We start from the raw sequence: 17,206 nt of genomic DNA, 5'->3' as shown, positions 1-17,206 counted from the left end.
ATTGTCCCGCCTCGAGGAGACCGCAAAGGGTTTAGTGGCCCGATGTTCAGGGGAGAATGTCTCCTATCTGGAACGTTTCTAGAGCAATCCGTCTGCGATAAGATTGTTATCGAAGATTTTTCCTCGGCACAGAGGCGATTCTGTGGGACTTTCGCCACAGTCTCTGACATCACATCCGGCGCCCGATTATATCATCATCTAAAGGCGCAGTTACAACCAATGGCAGAGAATTTTCGGTTCCATACCGAGGTATGAACGAGATTGAGACCCGCTCAAAGGAGATCCAGAATCTCCAGGACGATCAATTCACCTCTGATATTATCTAGCTTTTTCTGGAATTGCCATTGTTTTCCAGGCGGGTGGAATAGTATGCGGCCAGGGCAAACAGGGGGAAAGAAAACACCGCCGGTCTGCCGCTATAAATTCGTGTGTGATGGGCGGCGGTGTTTTCTTTCCCCCCTTTGCCAGGCATGATTGAGTGTGCTTTCCATGCCAACTGGGCCGTCTCTTGGGTATTGTAGGGATTATCAAGGTTATTTAACATCTATCTGACGGACACTTACCCTCCTATAAACGTAAAGCAGCTGTGCGATGACTCTGCGCTGTGCAAGTTGTAGCTTACAGTCCTGATGGCCAATGAAGCTGCATGCTGACTGTCGGTACACGGAGCCTGGCAGCTATTCTATTCCCAGTTGTTGGATTGAATGATGGTTAATGGTTGGACAGACAGCAACACATTACAACCTCTGGAACCTTCTATCAACTTATATCAGTGGATACAAACGAGCCTTTGTAGAGTACGGTCAATTGCGCGTAGTTGTAGTTGCATAGTAGTTTGCACCCATACTCTCTGGAGTTGGCTACCCTAAGTATCCATTTTAGAGGAGTATTTACGAGGTATGGTCACAAAGACACAATGACACAACTATGTTCTTGAAACAGACAACTCCGACCGGACCATTATCCTTCCAGCCGGTTTCGTACTCATCGCATCTTATCTTTTAGCCTAGGGGCGATCTGTTTACTGAAGCAGGACGGTGGATACCAGGCATGGGTCGCATGAAGAGTTGGGAGTTGCAGGAAGTTACGGCAACGATGCAGGAATTGGGGCATTACCGCTTTGCAATAACGTGCAGTATTATTTCGTTTTTCACCTCGTCTAGTAGCTCCTTTACAAGTATTTAGTTTGTAGGGTTGTAGGGTGGCACATTCTGGTCAAGGCCTTATCCTACTGGTCTGAGGACACGCGTCTTAGGTATTGACAAGAGTATGACCAGACGAATGGGCACCTAAGGGTTGTTTACGGCAGAATGCCCTGAAATGTATGGAAAACTAACAAAAAAACCATGTGCCTCGACCGGGGACGCATAGACTAATAGGTATTATAAGCACTCGGCATTGCAAGCCATACGAGTCTGCCTACCTGGACCAGCCCATTAGCATTTTCTGCATGCGCCGCTCCCGTTGTTCTCTAGACTTTGAAATGACGAGTATAATGGTATGAAAGGATCATGAAATAATAACCTAATCTTGTGGCCCTATGTTTAATGTAGTTGGATGAAACAAGCTGTTCAGACGGTGTTCACCTCGATATTGTTGAACCCATTTCAAAACCGCTAAAACTCAAAATCTTCTGCAGATAAATCCTCGATCCCGGTCATAAAGTCTCTGCTGATATCAGTGATAACGCTCCAGCCCGGATCCCAATCCATTGCCGCCGAAGCCGCATACGATATCGACTCGTCCTGCATACAGGCGACTTCATCCGCCCCTGCGAGTCGGCCCAAATTGGCCCTGTCAAATCCACGATGGCTTATATACTCCAAGGAGAATCCATCGAGACTCCATGGGTTTTCCACGGCTGAAATGGCCGCTGGCTGTTCGGCGGAGTTGTACGGAGGCGGTGGAGGAACATCCACTTCGCCGAGGTCATTACTCGCGTGCCCAACCGACCGAGGAATAGCAACATGCCGAGGATTTGGCTGTGTACGGTGAGAGCGTTTGCGAATTACGGCACCGAAGTACGGGATGACGACTTCCCGATCTTCGTCCGACGCGTCTGGCTCTTTGACACTGAGCATCTGAAGCACTTTGCGGCATTGCGCGGCGACCCTGCAGTCGTTTTCAACTTCTTCCGCCATCAACAGTCTGTCGGTATCTGCCACCAGCTCCAGATCTTCCTCCACAGCGTTGGAAGAGCGATATGGGGCGCTGCTGTGGAACGTGCCGATGAGAAGAACAACAGCGGCGGTGAAGCATGCAAAGTCTGTTGTCTTGCACTCGAACAGGCAGTGCCCTGACTTCATCTTGTAGCGTAAGAGCCGATATCTCTCCAAAATCTGCTTGGCTGCCTCTATGCAGGCCATTCTGCTAAAGTAATGCGGCGAGCTCGTAGTAGTCTCTACCAGGAATGGTAGGTGGAGGAATAGCTTGACCCAGTAGAAGTAGAACTGTTGCAGAAGCTGCTCTCTGAGCTCATTGAGCTCTAACGGTTCAAGCGGCTGATCCAAGGTTGTTGGGATGGCCCACCAGTCCTGAGGCTGCGACGACGCAATGCTTTCCATCTCTTCATCCAACTCCATAGCTCTCGCAAAAGAAGGCTTGCTGACGGTCATGTTCCGATCAATAATCTTTCCACAGAGGATGGCGCACCGGAGGACAAAGTAGAAGCCTGGCGCCATTCCGGGAGCTTGGATGATAGACTGATAATGATTGTCGTTGAGCACGTAAGGCAGGCCAAGGAGCATGCTACAGAATCTGTCGCCATGATATATAGCACACCACAGCCTCATCTCGGTACGAGTGTAGTTACTCCCACAGCAGAGGCCCTAATGACGAGTCAGATAGGCCCACTATGGTTCAATGAAGAAGCAAAGCAAGGAGCGACTCACCATAAGCTGCGCTGCGGAAGCACCTTTTCTCCATACGAGCCAAGCTCGTTTTGGCTGGCCACAGTCGGTATACGACTTTGCAAGAAGGATTAGGCATTCAAGTCCCTCTGCAGTTGTCAGATAGTTGATGTCAGAGATGACCAAGTCATCCACCAGAGTATATAGGTAGCGATGCTTGTTCAAACTCCGAGCAAATGCAATGGCCAGAGCACCTATATCAGCCGGGTTGCTGCTCGTATAGGTCCTCTTCGCGAAGGCCTCGATAGTCTGAGAAGGCGCCTCGGAAATGGCATATGCCTTCGAGCGGAAGCTGTCCCACCACGACCCGTTCTTGATCAGAACAGAGATGATAGTGTCATAGCTGGGTAGCATTGAGCGGATGGTAGAGCACACATATGCGGATTTACTGGCAAGAGGTTGGATGAACCAAGGCCTTGGCTTCTGATCTTTGTCCAGCAGTGGAGTGTATGTCGAGCTATTGTAGGCTGTCTGCGTAATAGAGGCTTCATGTGATCCAGTTTTTGATGATGTCGAGAGCTGTGTATAGATGAAGCCATCAATTAGCTCCCACTCAAGGCGCTTGTACATGCATGCGAGTGTATTTCGTTCTCAACTTTGCTTCACTTACCTTGGCATCCACAAGCAGTGACACGATCGGGGCATTGTTTGCTCTCTCCGACACGAGGACATCTGATGTCTCGGCATCCCCACAGAACTTGGGAGGCTGATCTGTAGATATCCCATTCCGGCCTTGAGAGGTTTTGCCATTGGTAGGGCTTTTCCTCGGTGCGCTAGATCTAGGGTCTAGAAGACCGACGTCCTCGTATCCCTGTTCGATACAGCGGCCATCTCGTGACTTGCACAGCACGCAGACGGGTTCCCCCGGGGAAAATACGCAGCGGGTTTTACGTCTTCGGCCTTGTCAAGAATCTCCGTCAATATCTGCGTCTTCACTAGACATGTCACATATTCGTGGGATATACATTCGGCGCAGCTTCGGGTTCCCTTGCGCATCTTCCTCACCCGATGAGGTAGCGGGTTCGCTGTTGGTACGAGAGAAGGCTCCTCCATTTCGGACGAATGGTGATGTGTGGGTTGCGACGAAACTCGGTAGCTACGGCTACTGCGGGATAATTGAGTTGTAGCGCAGCAGAAGCCTGACTCAAGGAATTCGGTCGCTTTTGGTGCGTGATGATGATATTAGAAGAGGAACATTCTTGTCCGATGGACGAAGGGCTCAAATGTTCATCCATTTAGCTGTGCGGACGTGAACCGCCAACTACTAATATGTCACGGACGAACAACGACTCTGCTCAGCACGGGGGTACTTCAATTAACGACTGATTATTATCGAGTATAAAGTACCTTTCCTCACAGGCGTTTGATAGGCTTCCGTCTACCGATACGGACAGAATAACTGAGCCGAGAAATCGAGCGGCCGCGTACGGGAGATTATATGCGCACACACTATCCGATGAATTTTGCAGCCATTTACAGTGTATCCTTTTCATTTTGTATGTGCACAAACGGCTTACTCCCGAGCTTTCTGTCCGCCAGCTGAGTGTGTGTCGGCTCCGAAGGGCTAAAAAGGGTCTAAGGCGATTTTCGTCCGTTCAATTCGTCCGGTTTTTGGTCCCTGATTGAAGACACGCAAGCCGAATTCTCTTGGCCATGGTCGGATGTAGAATTACGGCATCACGAAATGCTCAAGTAATCCGAACGAATAGTAAACATGAGGGATCAAAGTCAAAGAGAATGTCTTCCCGGCATGCAGCGAAGAAGATATATAATCCCCTCAGGTTCATCTCCTTGAACTCGACTTGACCATCACAATTCCAAACACTTGCAAGCCTCATATAGCAACACTATTCATTAAATCCCTTTGGAGAGATTTACCAAACTACTCAATATTCTCAACACCATAAGTAAAACATCTCGGGATAACATGGCCCCTCAAGTTTTCCTCGTCACTGGATCCACATCCGGCATTGGGGCAGCCTTGGTGGAACACATTCTCGCTCGCGGCGACAAAGTCATCGCAACTGGCAGAAAGGTCGAAGAGAAGCTCGGTCATGTCAAGGCTGGATCGGAAAACGTTGCCCTGTTGGAGTTAGAGGTCACTGCCGGCTTCGAAGAGATCAAGGCCAAAGTCGAGACGGCCTGGAACATCTTTGGCCACATTGACGTCGTGATGAACAATGCTGGCATGTCCGCCATGACCGCCATCGAAGATGCAAAGTACAGAGATCTACTCTCCCCGGGATAATTACTGAGGCCTATGTACTGACTATCTATTTACAATAGCGATGCATATGTGCAAAACATGTTCTCAGTTAACCTCTTCGGCCCGGTTCACATCACCCAGGCTATTCTGCCCCTGTTCCGAGCCCAGGGCCACGGCTGTGTCGCATTTACTTCCTCCAGCTCAAGTTGGATGGCTCTTCCCACCATGTCCCACTACTCAATGACCAAAGCAGCTCTCAGCGCCTTTGCAGAATGCCTTCACAAGGAGGTCAGTGACCTGGGCATTCGCAGTGTTGCTTTTGATTGCGGCGGCTTCATCACCAACCTCATGCAGCCTCGTGGGGAAGCCCGCGCCGCTCCGGCGGGTGCTGGTCCTTCCGATGCATACAAGCCGCTGTTTGGAAGCATTATCGGCATGTTTTCGAACGATCCCATGAGTCTCATGCCGGGATCACCCGCCAAAGCAGCTTCCACCATGATTGATGTTGTCAAGGGAGAGGGAGTTGCAGTCGGCCGACCTTGGGCTGTCCGAGTTGTGTTGGGCTCGGACGCTTATGACAGCGCAGTGAATCGACGACAGGAGGAGCTCAAGCTGCTCAAGGCTTGGCAAGCTGTCAGTGAGAGCACTGATGAACGAAAATTTGAGCCTCGAGAGGATGTTCGCAAGTTTAGCAGAGTGACTGGTGTAGACCAGCTCTGATTCGCCCGATTCTACAATGTCATGTTGGCTATAAACACATAACCGACGGCATATGCTTAGCACATTTGATGACTTCTTGATTTGATAGACATGATTTGAGTGTGTTGCAAATAGAAAAGAGTAACGGTACTGAACTACACATTTGACTGCGTTGATCGCTGATGTCTGTCAGTGTCTGCTACACCGGGCTGCAGAGTGGGCTGTAATGATTTATTGAAGTAGTGACTGTATGCTATCTATTTAGATAGAATCGCCCTGAAATATTGTTTTCTTCTTCTTTTTTATGTATTTTCCTCGTTTTAGTTTTGTAAGCGAAGAGATTGGACTCCACAGATACCAGTGAAGATTCTGGACCTTCTGAAGACCGATCGAAGAACATTATGTCAACATCTGTAGAGACTGTTGAGAAAGAAATGAAACTCAAGCTTTTGCTTGATGGTGAGACCCGGCGATGCTTCCATCGGGATCGTAGGCCGCGAGAGAATCTTTCCTGGGAGCGGTACTAGCCCCGTCAGTAGTCGTCTCCACGGCTAATGACCTCCTTCACGGTAGGTCTGAGCAAAATCGTCTGGTTCAGTTGGTCAGTGGCCGAAGAGGATGCATAGAGGCAATGAGTACTTACATGCTCGAATTGGGCCGTATAGGACCCTTTCTTGTCGACCAAAGGCGGATAAGCTTCCACGATGCCCGATTTTACAAGAGTGTTAAGCTATCGAACTGTTAGCCACTCCAGCAGGATACACACCTTGGGAGAGCGATGCCATACACCGAGGAGATACTTTTCTTGTCCAATTCTATCCAAGTAGCGTCGGCAAAACGGAATCGTGTGGAAGTTCTTCTTGATCACATTCAACAGTGACTTAGCCGAAGACAAGCGCAAGTCCACATTAGGCGCATCTGCGCGCAGGGCATAATGTGAGACGTCGCCTTGATCGTAAACCCGGCCGTTGCCAGTGCTGCCAAAGGTCTCAATGGCAAAGATATCACCCTCTTCCATTTTGGTCATGTCGTCTGACTTTACGGCTGGGATGCTCTTGGTGCCGTGGATGCGATACGGCAAGATCGTATGACCGCCTATGTTGCGAATCGACTTGATTGGGTAGGTTGTTCCGTTGATCTCGCATTCGTAGCTCTCCATGGCTTCTTGGATGAATCCGCCTAGTTCTCCGAGGCGAACATCAATTCCGGCCTCACGGACGCCAGTGTTCGTAGCGTCTTTGACAGCTGCCAGCAGGTTGTCGTACATGGGATCAAAGGCCATTGTGAATGCGCTGTCCACAATACGGCCATTTACATGGACGCCAATGTCAATTTTCATGACATTATTCTGCTGAAGGATAACTTTATCGCCTGCGTTTGGACTGTAATGCGCAGCAATGTCATCAATGTTCAACCCAGTCGGGAAGCCCATGCCGGCAATAATAGAGTCACCTTCAGTCAAACCATCGTGACCGAGTAGACGCCGCACACTGTCTTCGATGCCGTTGGCGATCTCAGTGAGGGTCTGACCCGGCTTGATGTTTCTCTGGGCCCATTGACGGACCTGACGATGAGTTTCGGCCGCCTGGCGGTAATCAGAGAGAAAGTCGCTGTTGAGATTATCAAGATGACGTTTTTCTTCGTCAGTTGTGCGATAGAGGTTGTCGTTTTTATACTCGACCTCTTCGCCCTTGGGGTAGTTGCCCTTTGGAAACAACTTGGAGACAAGGATTGATGGAGGCTCCGTCTGCACTAGAGCCTTCTTCTTCTTGTTCTTCTTCTTCTTGTTCTTCCGCTTCTTTGTGTCACCACCCTCACCGGCAGCAACCGTGATCAGTGTAAGGTGTTGGTCTGGATCGTCATCTGAATCATCACCAGACTGCTCGGCGGCGTTTGCTTTAGCGGCTCCGTTAGCACCGGCAGCGTTGGCCGCCTTTCCAGAGGCTTGAACTATTCAAAACATTAGCATGCTCACCAGCAGTTTGCTCTCACCAAGGCCTAACAAACCATTCGGCCCCTTGTGCTCGTCGTTGGGAGTCTTGGCAGCCATCTCGTTGATGGGAATATTCCACTCTGCGTTGCGTAATCGAAAATTCCCGAGGTTGGCATCTGCATCTTTAAAGACGACGGCTTAGCCTTGGCGATGTAATTCAAAGGGCGCGGGGTTTGACGAGAATGCACCAAGGCGGGAATCAAACCAACCCAGGTATATGCAGCCATAGAGGGATTGCATCTAGCGGGCTTGGTACATGACAAGAGAACATACGTAGATAACTCGTTTGTCTTCGTATATGGCGAAGAAAGTTTGGTGCTGTGCTGGTATCGTGTTGAGGTTGCTGCAGATATGGAGATAGCAGCATGAGAAGTCCCATCAGCATAGCTAAGGAATTCACAGGCCATAGCGGACAACGAGCCAATATGGCGCTTCATTTAGCTTCGCTTTGCTTCCCTTGCCCTCTACAGAAGCAACCATTTCCATTCACCTGTCGCTAGAATTATAGATTTCTCTACTGGTCAGTGTAGAAATAATATTGTCCGTCAATACATTCCCGCTGTGTGTATCATGGCTTGAAGATAACCTTCTGGACCTTCATTTCATCAAACAAGGCATAGCCTTGTACAGCGTCATTAAGCGGCATGATGTTTTCAAACATGAAGCTGCCATTTCCAGTCAGTCGCATTCTGATGTACGACAGGGGAGTAGGGTGGATGGCTTACCCAAGCAGGTGCTGCTTCTTCTCAAGCAGAACAAGTGCCTCGGAAAAGATGCTACGAACTGGACATCGGCCCATTTGTAGGCGGAGGTTTTTGCTATACACCATTCGGTCAGGCATGAAATCAATTCATCTTCGCAGAACGGAAAGTTTAACGACCAAAGGTACTTACCCATATGCCTCGCTCCCAGACCACGGAATCTAGCAATCATCAGCTCAACGTCAACGACAGTTCACTCTGCCCTGGGTACATACCTCTGCATTGTGGACACCAATGCTACTAATCACCCCAAATGGCCTCACAATGTCAAAAGCTGTCCTTAAGGCTGGCGAAAGTCCCACCACCTCAACGCACAAGTCTGCGCCTCTCCCATCGGTGACTCCCAAGATTCTGGCCAACATTCCCTCCTTGTCTTTGGCAAAGTTCAGGGGCTCCGCACCAAGTTGCTTCGCCTGCTCAAGTCTGCTATCGACACTGTCAATTGCAAACAAATGCTTGGGCTTCAACTCGGCCGCCGCAACAATCGCACACAGACCAACGGGACCGCATCCAATAACGACCATGGTGGACTGCTGGACGCTGAGGGTAGGCGGCGCAAGGCTGAGTGCCGACTTGACGCCAAAGAAACCAGTTGGAAAGATGTCCGCCATGAGAATGAGAGCCTCATCAGAGATGGATGGGGGCGCTTTAGAAACTGTTCCATCTGCTAGGGGGACGCGAACATATTCGGCCTGGCCACCATCGAGCTTGGCCGATCCGAAAAGCAGGGACTTCTCGCAACGTGCAGTGGCATCATTGAGGCAGAAGAAACATTTGCCGCTGTCAAAAGCGTAAGTAACAGCAGCATATCAACAGGCTAGGAAACTTCGGCGAGCGAGATGAGCTCGAGCTGAAGCGAAGGCCCGAGGAACATACCAGGATGCTGTGAAGGGAGCCACGACTTTGTCACCAATCGCTACTGACTTGACCGCCGGGCCTGTAGCTACCACAGTGCCAGTGAATTCGTGCCCCATGATGAATCCAGTTCCTGACGGTTGGTGACCACGATAAACATGCAGCTCGCTGATATGGTCAACCCGTGTTAGCCATTTACTCAATCTCTCAAGGGAAGCAAACTTACGAGCCACAAAGAGCAGTGGCGCTCACTTTGACGATGACATCTTCATCGTCCTTGACTGAGCGAGGTTACAGGCCGTTCAAAAGAATAATTCTGGGGACATCAGGCTGAAGGAGCGTACTCTGGGGGACTGGCCGGTCTTGGACAGAGATGCTGCGGGGTCCGTCGAAGACGACGGCCTTCATGGTTTGCGGGAGAGTCATTTCAGTGACGATGGCAGGCAGCTGCTGAGAAGAAAACAGCCGTGAAGAAGATTCCTCTAAGGGTATTACAAGAATCGTCTCGCCAGGGAGGGGTTCAATATATATCCTGAGGCGCCGACGTCAATATGGGTCGAGACGTGGCATTGTTTCCCCACAGTTTGCCCTCAGCTCGTTCGACCCCCTCCGCCATTGGGGACGAAGCGGGCACTACATGTAGAATGGTAACACAACCGCTACCGAGGGTCGGCCCAAAGACCGAAAATACAGACAGCTTATCTCTAAGTGGCAAAGACGACGAATCAGAGGCTGCATACGGTATGCGCCATGAGTTGTTGCAACTCCTACCTCTCAGCATCACTGTGATACAAAGTAGGTAATAGTATCTGCCCCATTGGATCTGGAGATTATATACGTGAGAGGTAAAGAGGGCAATCGTCATGCTGTTGTCAGCCCAGCCACTCCAGCGTCAACCATTTACCTTACTCAACCTCCTTCCATATCATCTCCAGCTGGAACATTTGCATCCATTCGTCCATCCGATTCGCATTTGCGAAGCCAGCCTGCATGTTGTTAAACATTTGCGCGCCCTGCGCTCCCTGCTCAGTGGCATACCAGCCTAGCTGACTGTTGCCGTGAAGGTGCCCATCCACGGCGCCAGACACAGACGCGAGTCCATCCATGCCGTTGTACATGACGCTCAAAAGTCCCTGATGCATGGCGTTTTGCATCTTCAGACGCTTCATATCGCGGATGAATTGCATCTGAGGAACGGTTTGCGTGTATGTCTCCAATCTCTTCGCCGCAAATTCGACAAACTCGGCCAGTTTGGCATCTGACTCGGGTGATCCGGGGGGACCAGCATCGCATACCTGGAGCCACATGGTGCGCATCCGCGACGACCATATCTGGCAGATTTGGGCACGTTCATCATACACTTTCTTGAGAGTGACAAAGCTGCCCAGTTTTGTGTCCATGACGAAGCTCAGATAGCAGTCCTGGCAGAACAGAGCATTAGGATATCCCCACCAGTTGCCCTTTTCAACGGTCTTCAGGCCGGGACAAACTGGAACTGAGGCAAAGGTCCGAACATAGTCGATGTAGTAACTGAAGACTCCCTGATCCAGTGACTGGGCAAACTTTCTGAGGTATTGGCGGAATCGAGGGCTAGCAACGCAGAAATCGCAGACGAGCGTTGCCTCGGGATCGCGCTTTGCAGGCTCAAAAAACTGGCTGACGCCGCACGTCTTGACTATTGAAACATAACAGCTCTCACACACGTCAAAATTATCGCATCCTCCCTGGATCGTCCACCAATTGCCGCGGATAATACCGTGCACCGTGCAGGGCGGGAGTCGACAGGCGACCTCTGCCGAGCTGGCAAAGACGGAGAAGTTGCGTTGATCAATGGCATTCTCCATAGCCCATACCAGGTTGAAGTACTTGGAGTCGCACAGTTTGCATGACCATATCTGGGTCATGTGTTCGAAGTAGGCGTCAAAACCTGTACCCATATTGTACTTCTCGAACTCGTTCTCAAACCGTGTCATACCAGCTCGATCTAGATAGCATGCCTCGCAAGCTCTCATGTTCTCGATCTGGCGGCGTGGCATGTACCAGTTGCAGCTGTTTGACTGGATCTCCTGTCCCTCGCATTTAGGCAATGAGAGACGGCGAGCCGCCTCAGCAACAAAGGCAGCCCAGTCGTTCCGCTTGGCTAGCTTCACAACGGCTCGAGAGATGTATGGCACGGCGAGGTCGCAAGACCAGTTCTCGCCGCCCGGCTGTTCTCGATATGGAGAGAACCTGCTCTCAAATGCTGTGCCTACTATCCGGTCTTCATAACAGGTCTCGCACGAGATGAAGCCATTGACCTCACTGGCTGCCATACCGAACCATTTGATACCATCCGAAGCGGGAGTAGGGTCACGCCCTTTGCATGTCTTCACATTGAGACGCTTTTCCATGAATGCACGCAGTGCATCCAGATTGCTGGTTCGAACAGTCTCTGGCCAAATGACTTCCTTGACCCTTGGAACCCAGAAGCAACAAGACGAGTAAAAGTGATCAGGCCGCTTGATCTTCTCAAATTTGTCTGCCAGCGGTGTAGTTCGAATGTGATCGGCATGACATTTTGTACAGATCAAGAAGTCCGGATTGTCCGGCAAGCGATACCAGTAAAGCGAATAATCCACTGCCCTCGCTTCTGGGCAATATGTGATGACTTCAAGCGGCGTCCCAGAAGCACGAATGGGAGGCGGAGGACGAGGGGCATCGTCATCCAAGATCCTCACAAAGGGCTGGGGTGCTGTATTGGAGTTCACGGGGCCCATATTGAGGGTGCTCATCTGCATATACAGACCTGCCATGGGATCTTGGGAATGCGTCGTGGGAGGCTGACAGACCTCGAGCGGAGACGAAGGAACTGGCGTGGCAGCATTGCTTGTGATCTGAACTGGTGAGCTGTGAACCGGCTGAGACGAATACGCCGGAGAAGACGGTGGAGAAGCCAGAGCTAGTTCGGCAGGCGTCCCCGTTTGTTGCGCATTGGGGGCTGCGACAGGCCTGCGAGGAACTAGATGCTGACTGATGTGTGTTTCTGATGCTGGTGAAGGCTCCGGGTGCTCATTCCGTGCTGATGCTGCCTCCGCTGCTGGAGCTGGAGCAGGAGCTTGTGGTTGTTGCCCTGCTGTTGTTGGGGGAGGAGAATAGTAATTGTTTGAAGTGTCCCGAATTGGAGGCCGAGTCGATGGTGGTGGGACAGGGGGGGGGAACAGGTGAGGCTACGTATGCCGTTTGTTGCTGAGATGACGATGGAACCGTCCCATGTGTCGCAAAATGCCCTGGTGGTGCAGGCTGCTGTGACGGGACAGCGGACAGAGTTGGTGGTAGACCTGGTGCAGGACGGATCTGATGGTATGCTGAGCTTTCCACCGCGGCGCCCGGTCCCGGTGCATACGAAAGCGGTGTGTATGGAGCAGGGGGTGGAGGGCTTTGGTAGTGGGAACTCGGTTGTGGAATATACTGGGTATGAGAAGCTTGAAATTGATGGTTTTGAGCTGGGTTATAAGGCGGATGCGGAGTGTAGTTCGTTGGGCTCTGCTGAACCGGGGGCCTGGCTGGAAGAGGCGGTGGTGGAGGATATGGCTGTGATGGAGATTGCACCGGCGGAGACGGATAGGCTTGAGATGGACCCTGTAGAGGAAGGGTATAAGGATGAGATGGATTCTGAGCTGAAGGGGGAGGATACGCTTGAGATTGGCTCTGGGGAGGAGGGGGGTAGTAGTGAGACACAGGCGTTACTGGGCCAGGAGCTGTCGATGCCGGAGCATGTGAGTAGCCAATGTATCCAGACGGCGGCGGACCTGGAGGCGGAGGGTAATATGGTACCGGGGCAGCCGTAGTTTGATACGACGATGCCGTTGGGTGCCCGTACGGGGGTTGTTGCTGAGGGTTCGCAGTTCCGTACGGATACTGAGCGTTGCTTCCGTATGTTTGCGCTGGAGGGGTTGATGGAGGCATCGACGCGTTACCGCTCCCATTCCGAGGAGGAACCGGTGGTGGCTGATGATAGCCGGACATGATGTCTCAAGTCTATGTAGGTGATCGCTGCTTATGATACGGTCTAGCGTCAATGCCCTTTCGCAACAGAGAGTTTTGCAAGCAACCCTTTAGGTCCCCGAAGTTTTTCGTCCAGATGATGGGGACTGACCATCCTGAGAGATTAAATACACTAGCTTCGTCGGGGACAGACGTCGAAACGTCGAGTCTGGGCCTTCTGTATTACGAAAGGGTGGTTCAGCTGCTGCTCAGCCTCCGGCGGGGAAAACGCACATGCAGATAGAACTGCTTCTCGTAGACTCCGGCGAGGCTCCCACGCCCTTCCGATCATGATTGAATAAGCCTCGCCAACACGTGGATGCAGGGAATTAGCCTGCTTGCACGCGGCACTAGCATCCATAAGGATTCGGAGAGTTTTCATGTATTCAATCACCCAATTGGGACGAGAAGCTGGGTGGGAAATCGTCCTCTGCTGTACTACACGTATTCGATATCGAAACCTCAGACCAGGTCCGATACCATGCTGAAGGGTGGAAATGCTGGATCCCCAGACTTTGTGTGGTCTACCCCGCCACAAATGCAGGGACTTTAAAGCTTCGTGGACTCATAGCCATCTTCGAGCGTCTCTTTTTATCACCAGAATTGGCATCTAAAGAGTCCATCTCGCGCCGATGGATTGTCTATGCGCTTCCAAGATCATGCGGGTATCACGTCCGTTACACGGCTGGTAAACTGCCCCTCGATTTCAGCTCTGGTGGAAAACGAGACTTTACTCGTCGGCGCCACTTCTTCGAGAGACGGGCGAGCCGCGGGGTGGGGGAGGCAGACTGATGAGCTATCGGTCCAATTAATCTGTCACACTCTTAAAATGGCGAAAAGAAAAATATTAGACGTCGGGTATTGATGGGAACAGCCAGCTTTTCTCGTTTGTCCATTTTCAAAAGGGTAAGATAAGGATCTGACGCAAGATAAGATGCAAGATTAGATAACTGTGGGCGTCAGTCGCATCCTCGGCTGGCCCATAGGACACAACAGACGGCTTGTCCCAAGCTCGCGCGATATTCAACGGGTCACACATATCTTCAAATGCGTGCTTGGTAGCAGGGTATAAGGCATACATACTTGGATGACAACGTGCTTCAGCGTTATGTAATTCACCTTGTTCTGCCACTCCAGGCCTGGCTTTTCAGGAAAGGCAGACAGTGAAAAAAAAAAAAAAAAAAAAAAAAAAAAAAAAAAAAAACTCCTACCACATTCAGTGACCGCAAGGAGGACACTCTAGCAGACTCCAAGTAAGTGTCCAAGCCGCTGATAGGGAAGATAGCTTAATATGAGGGAGCATCTGCGACAACCTCCTGGTTCACCGGACGTAAACATGCTTTTCACATGGGCGGATAATGTAATACTTTCATGAGATATTATAGGTAAAAGAAGTGGTCAAACAGCAATGAAGGCGGTCCAGGGTTTCAAGATGCCTAACTTCAGAGAATTCTAGCGCATATAGCTCCACAAGTTCCGTCCCATCTTGTAAGGCAATAGATCTCAAACAAAATGTCTGTTTATCCTGTCTACATCTCCACCACTTTTCCTCCTTGAAGACGTCGCTTAAGATCTCCGGGATGGAATCCACCACATGCGTTAAATCCGAGAGATCTGTGGCCTCAAATTCTCCTAGGTGAACAAAGCGCGTCAGTGAATTCCATTCATTCCATTTAATCTTGGCTCCTCCTGACATTTGTAAGACATGAATGGAGAAGCATGCAGCAAGTTGTCATATCGCGTGGCTCGAGGTGAATTCTAGCGGCGCTTCTCAAACCACAATGTGCCAATCAGAACAAGGCCTTTGCCCAACCGCTCCAGCGTCCCTTTTTTATACCATGGAGATTATATGTCCGAGCAACAGTGCTTGAACACACCAGAGCCATTCTGATGGGCATTTTGTTGGGCCGAAATGTAGGCTGGCAACTTTCATCCTGAAGTCCGAAAAATTTTCACAATCGCCGATCAGTCTCGCATATAGTAGATAGGGCTTGATGTCCACCTACCAAAGTCATGGCGTTGTCGTCGGCGTTAGGCTGGGAGCCCTTTACTAAGCGGCGCAAAACGAGATCACTGCAGATTGCGACTGCTGTCTCCATATGACGGGGTTCATCTGATATGATTACTTGGTAACATCAGATAGAAGTCTCAGCTTTATGAGACAATCGCCGACAACTCCAGTAGACCCAGCCTTGTGTTAGAGGGTAGGGTTATGTGATGGGGACTACAGGCAACGGGGTTTAAGCAAGTGGCAGCGCTTCTGACATCAATGAGAATGTCTGGGACGGAGAGTATAATCCTATGTGATTCCGCTCATATAAAGAGGGCTCCTTGCCCGATGTGAGGCGAAGGAAGTATCAAAAAGCACTCAGACAAAGAAGAAGACAGCAATAACCAGCTACTTATCTCGTGAAAATGTCAACCGACTACAAGTTCGAGGGATGGATGGGCGACGACGCCTCCTCCGCAGATGGGAAAATGGTCTGGAGAGAGTTCGAGCCGAAGCCCTGGGAGGAGACTGATGTTGACATCAAAGTCACGCACTGTGGAGTCTGTGGTTCAGACCTGCACGTTCTGCGATCAGGATGGGTGAGTTTTAGCTCTTCGTTACGAGACTCCTTGGTGTGAAGCAAGCACAATCATCTGACTCTCTGTTGCTGCCCAGGGTGCCACCGAATACCCTTGTGTTGTTGGACATGAAATCCTCGGCATTGCCGTTCGCGTTGGCTCCAAGGCCGTGAATGGCATCAAAGTTGGCGATGTTGTCGGCGTCGGTGCTCAGGGCGATTCGTGCCTTGGCCGCGACGGACCTTGTGCCCCTTGCAGTGAAGGCTTGAATCAGTACTGTCCCAAAGCCATTACCACATACAATGCCAGGCATCGCAACAATGGCAAGGCTTATGGTGGCTATACCACGTATCACCGAAATCCTTCTCACTTTGTCTTCAAGATCCCAAGCGGTCTGGCCCCTGAATCTGCTGCTCCTCTGCTGTGCGGAGGAGTTACGGTGTACTCGCCGCTCAAGTATCACGGCGCAGGCCCCGGCAAGAAAGTCGGTATTGTCGGTATCGGAGGTCTTGGCCATTTTGCTGTGCTGTTTGCCAAGGCATTGAATGCAGATGAGGTAGTCGGCATTTCAAGGAAGGAAAGCAAGAGGGCGGATGCGGTCAGCTTGGGATGCGACGACTACATTGCGACAGGTGATGACGCAGACTGGGTGAAGAAGAACCAGGGGCGATTTGATCTCATCATCTGTACCGCTTCATCTGACAACGTATGTGCAACGGATGGATCGTGTCCATCACTTCTGGCCTTGTGCTAACCCGTGAAACTGACAGATGCCTTTTAACGAATATTTGGCCCTATTGAAGTACGGAGGAACGCTTGTCCAGGTTGGCGTCCCAGAGGGCGCTATCCCTCTCATGCCCTTCAGTCTCATTTCCGGCCGCAAGAGCGTCACCGGCTCAAGCATTGGTACCCCTGACGAGATCCGCGATATGCTTCAGCTTGCCGCCGATAAACAGATCAAGCCATGGGTGGAGCAGCGACCCATGAAAGACGCGAACCAGACACTCAGGGACCTGGAAGCCGGCAAGCCGAGATTCCGTTATGTCTTGGTGAACGAGTGGTGAGGAATTCGACAATTGCGGGATCCAAAGGCGGATGGGAGATTCACCGTTTGGAAAGTGATCAGCAGGTATTGCCGGTTTGGTTTTGCGATAGACTGAATTTAAGCTACATTAGAACTTCACCCATTGTA

At 50.9% G+C, this 17,206-nt stretch overlaps 6 protein-coding genes across 6 annotated transcripts; 2 read left to right on the top strand and 4 right to left on the bottom strand.

Annotated features, from left to right (window-relative positions):
- Positions 1-169: 169 nt before the first annotated feature.
- BBK36DRAFT_1169775 (hypothetical protein) lies at positions 170-3,962 on the bottom strand (the record flags this gene model as incomplete). Its single annotated transcript, XM_024895361.1, has 7 exons — positions 170-290; positions 1,117-1,118; positions 1,689-1,982; positions 2,013-2,792; positions 2,892-3,428; positions 3,520-3,809; positions 3,875-3,962. 7 exons carry the CDS (start codon positions 3,960-3,962, stop codon positions 170-172), a joined length of 2,112 nt encoding a protein of 703 aa, XP_024748310.1.
- Positions 3,963-4,836: 874 nt separating this feature from the next.
- Positions 4,837-5,835, top strand: BBK36DRAFT_1122433 (NAD(P)-binding protein; the record flags this gene model as incomplete). Its single annotated transcript, XM_024890942.1, has 2 exons — positions 4,837-5,129; positions 5,196-5,835. The coding sequence occupies 2 exons, from the start codon at positions 4,837-4,839 to the stop codon at positions 5,833-5,835; spliced, it is 933 nt and encodes a 310-aa protein (XP_024748309.1).
- Positions 5,836-6,346: 511 nt separating this feature from the next.
- Positions 6,347-7,864, bottom strand: BBK36DRAFT_1121673 (peptidase M24A, methionine aminopeptidase; the record flags this gene model as incomplete). The annotated part of the gene is made up of 4 exons (XM_024890852.1): positions 6,347-6,403; positions 6,458-6,544; positions 6,602-7,665; positions 7,822-7,864. 4 exons carry the CDS (start codon positions 7,862-7,864, stop codon positions 6,347-6,349), a joined length of 1,251 nt encoding a protein of 416 aa, XP_024748308.1.
- A 511-nt stretch (positions 7,865-8,375) lies between these two features.
- On the bottom strand, positions 8,376-9,849 carry BBK36DRAFT_1203779 (GroES-like protein; the record flags this gene model as incomplete). The annotated part of the gene is made up of 7 exons (XM_024897280.1): positions 8,376-8,472; positions 8,533-8,625; positions 8,701-8,729; positions 8,784-9,348; positions 9,445-9,591; positions 9,650-9,704; positions 9,768-9,849. 7 exons carry the CDS (start codon positions 9,847-9,849, stop codon positions 8,376-8,378), a joined length of 1,068 nt encoding a protein of 355 aa, XP_024748307.1.
- A 456-nt stretch (positions 9,850-10,305) lies between these two features.
- On the bottom strand, positions 10,306-12,275 carry BBK36DRAFT_1203775 (hypothetical protein). Its single transcript, XM_024897279.1, has one exon. It carries the CDS (start codon positions 12,213-12,215, stop codon positions 10,329-10,331), a length of 1,887 nt encoding a protein of 628 aa, XP_024748306.1. The 5' UTR covers positions 12,216-12,275; the 3' UTR covers positions 10,306-10,328.
- A 3,586-nt stretch (positions 12,276-15,861) lies between these two features.
- On the top strand, positions 15,862-17,078 carry BBK36DRAFT_55072 (GroES-like protein; the record flags this gene model as incomplete). Its single annotated transcript, XM_024898243.1, has 3 exons — positions 15,862-16,035; positions 16,112-16,720; positions 16,785-17,078. The coding sequence occupies 3 exons, from the start codon at positions 15,862-15,864 to the stop codon at positions 17,076-17,078; spliced, it is 1,077 nt and encodes a 358-aa protein (XP_024748305.1).
- Between the last annotated feature and the right edge of the window lie 128 nt (positions 17,079-17,206).

Source organism: Trichoderma citrinoviride (assembly GCF_003025115.1).
Source record: "Trichoderma citrinoviride strain TUCIM 6016 unplaced genomic scaffold BBK36scaffold_9, whole genome shotgun sequence".
Taxonomy (NCBI): Eukaryota; Fungi; Ascomycota; class Sordariomycetes; order Hypocreales; family Hypocreaceae; genus Trichoderma; species Trichoderma citrinoviride.
Note: the sequence above shows the minus strand (reverse complement) of the source record. Positions and strands in the feature narration are given on the sequence as shown.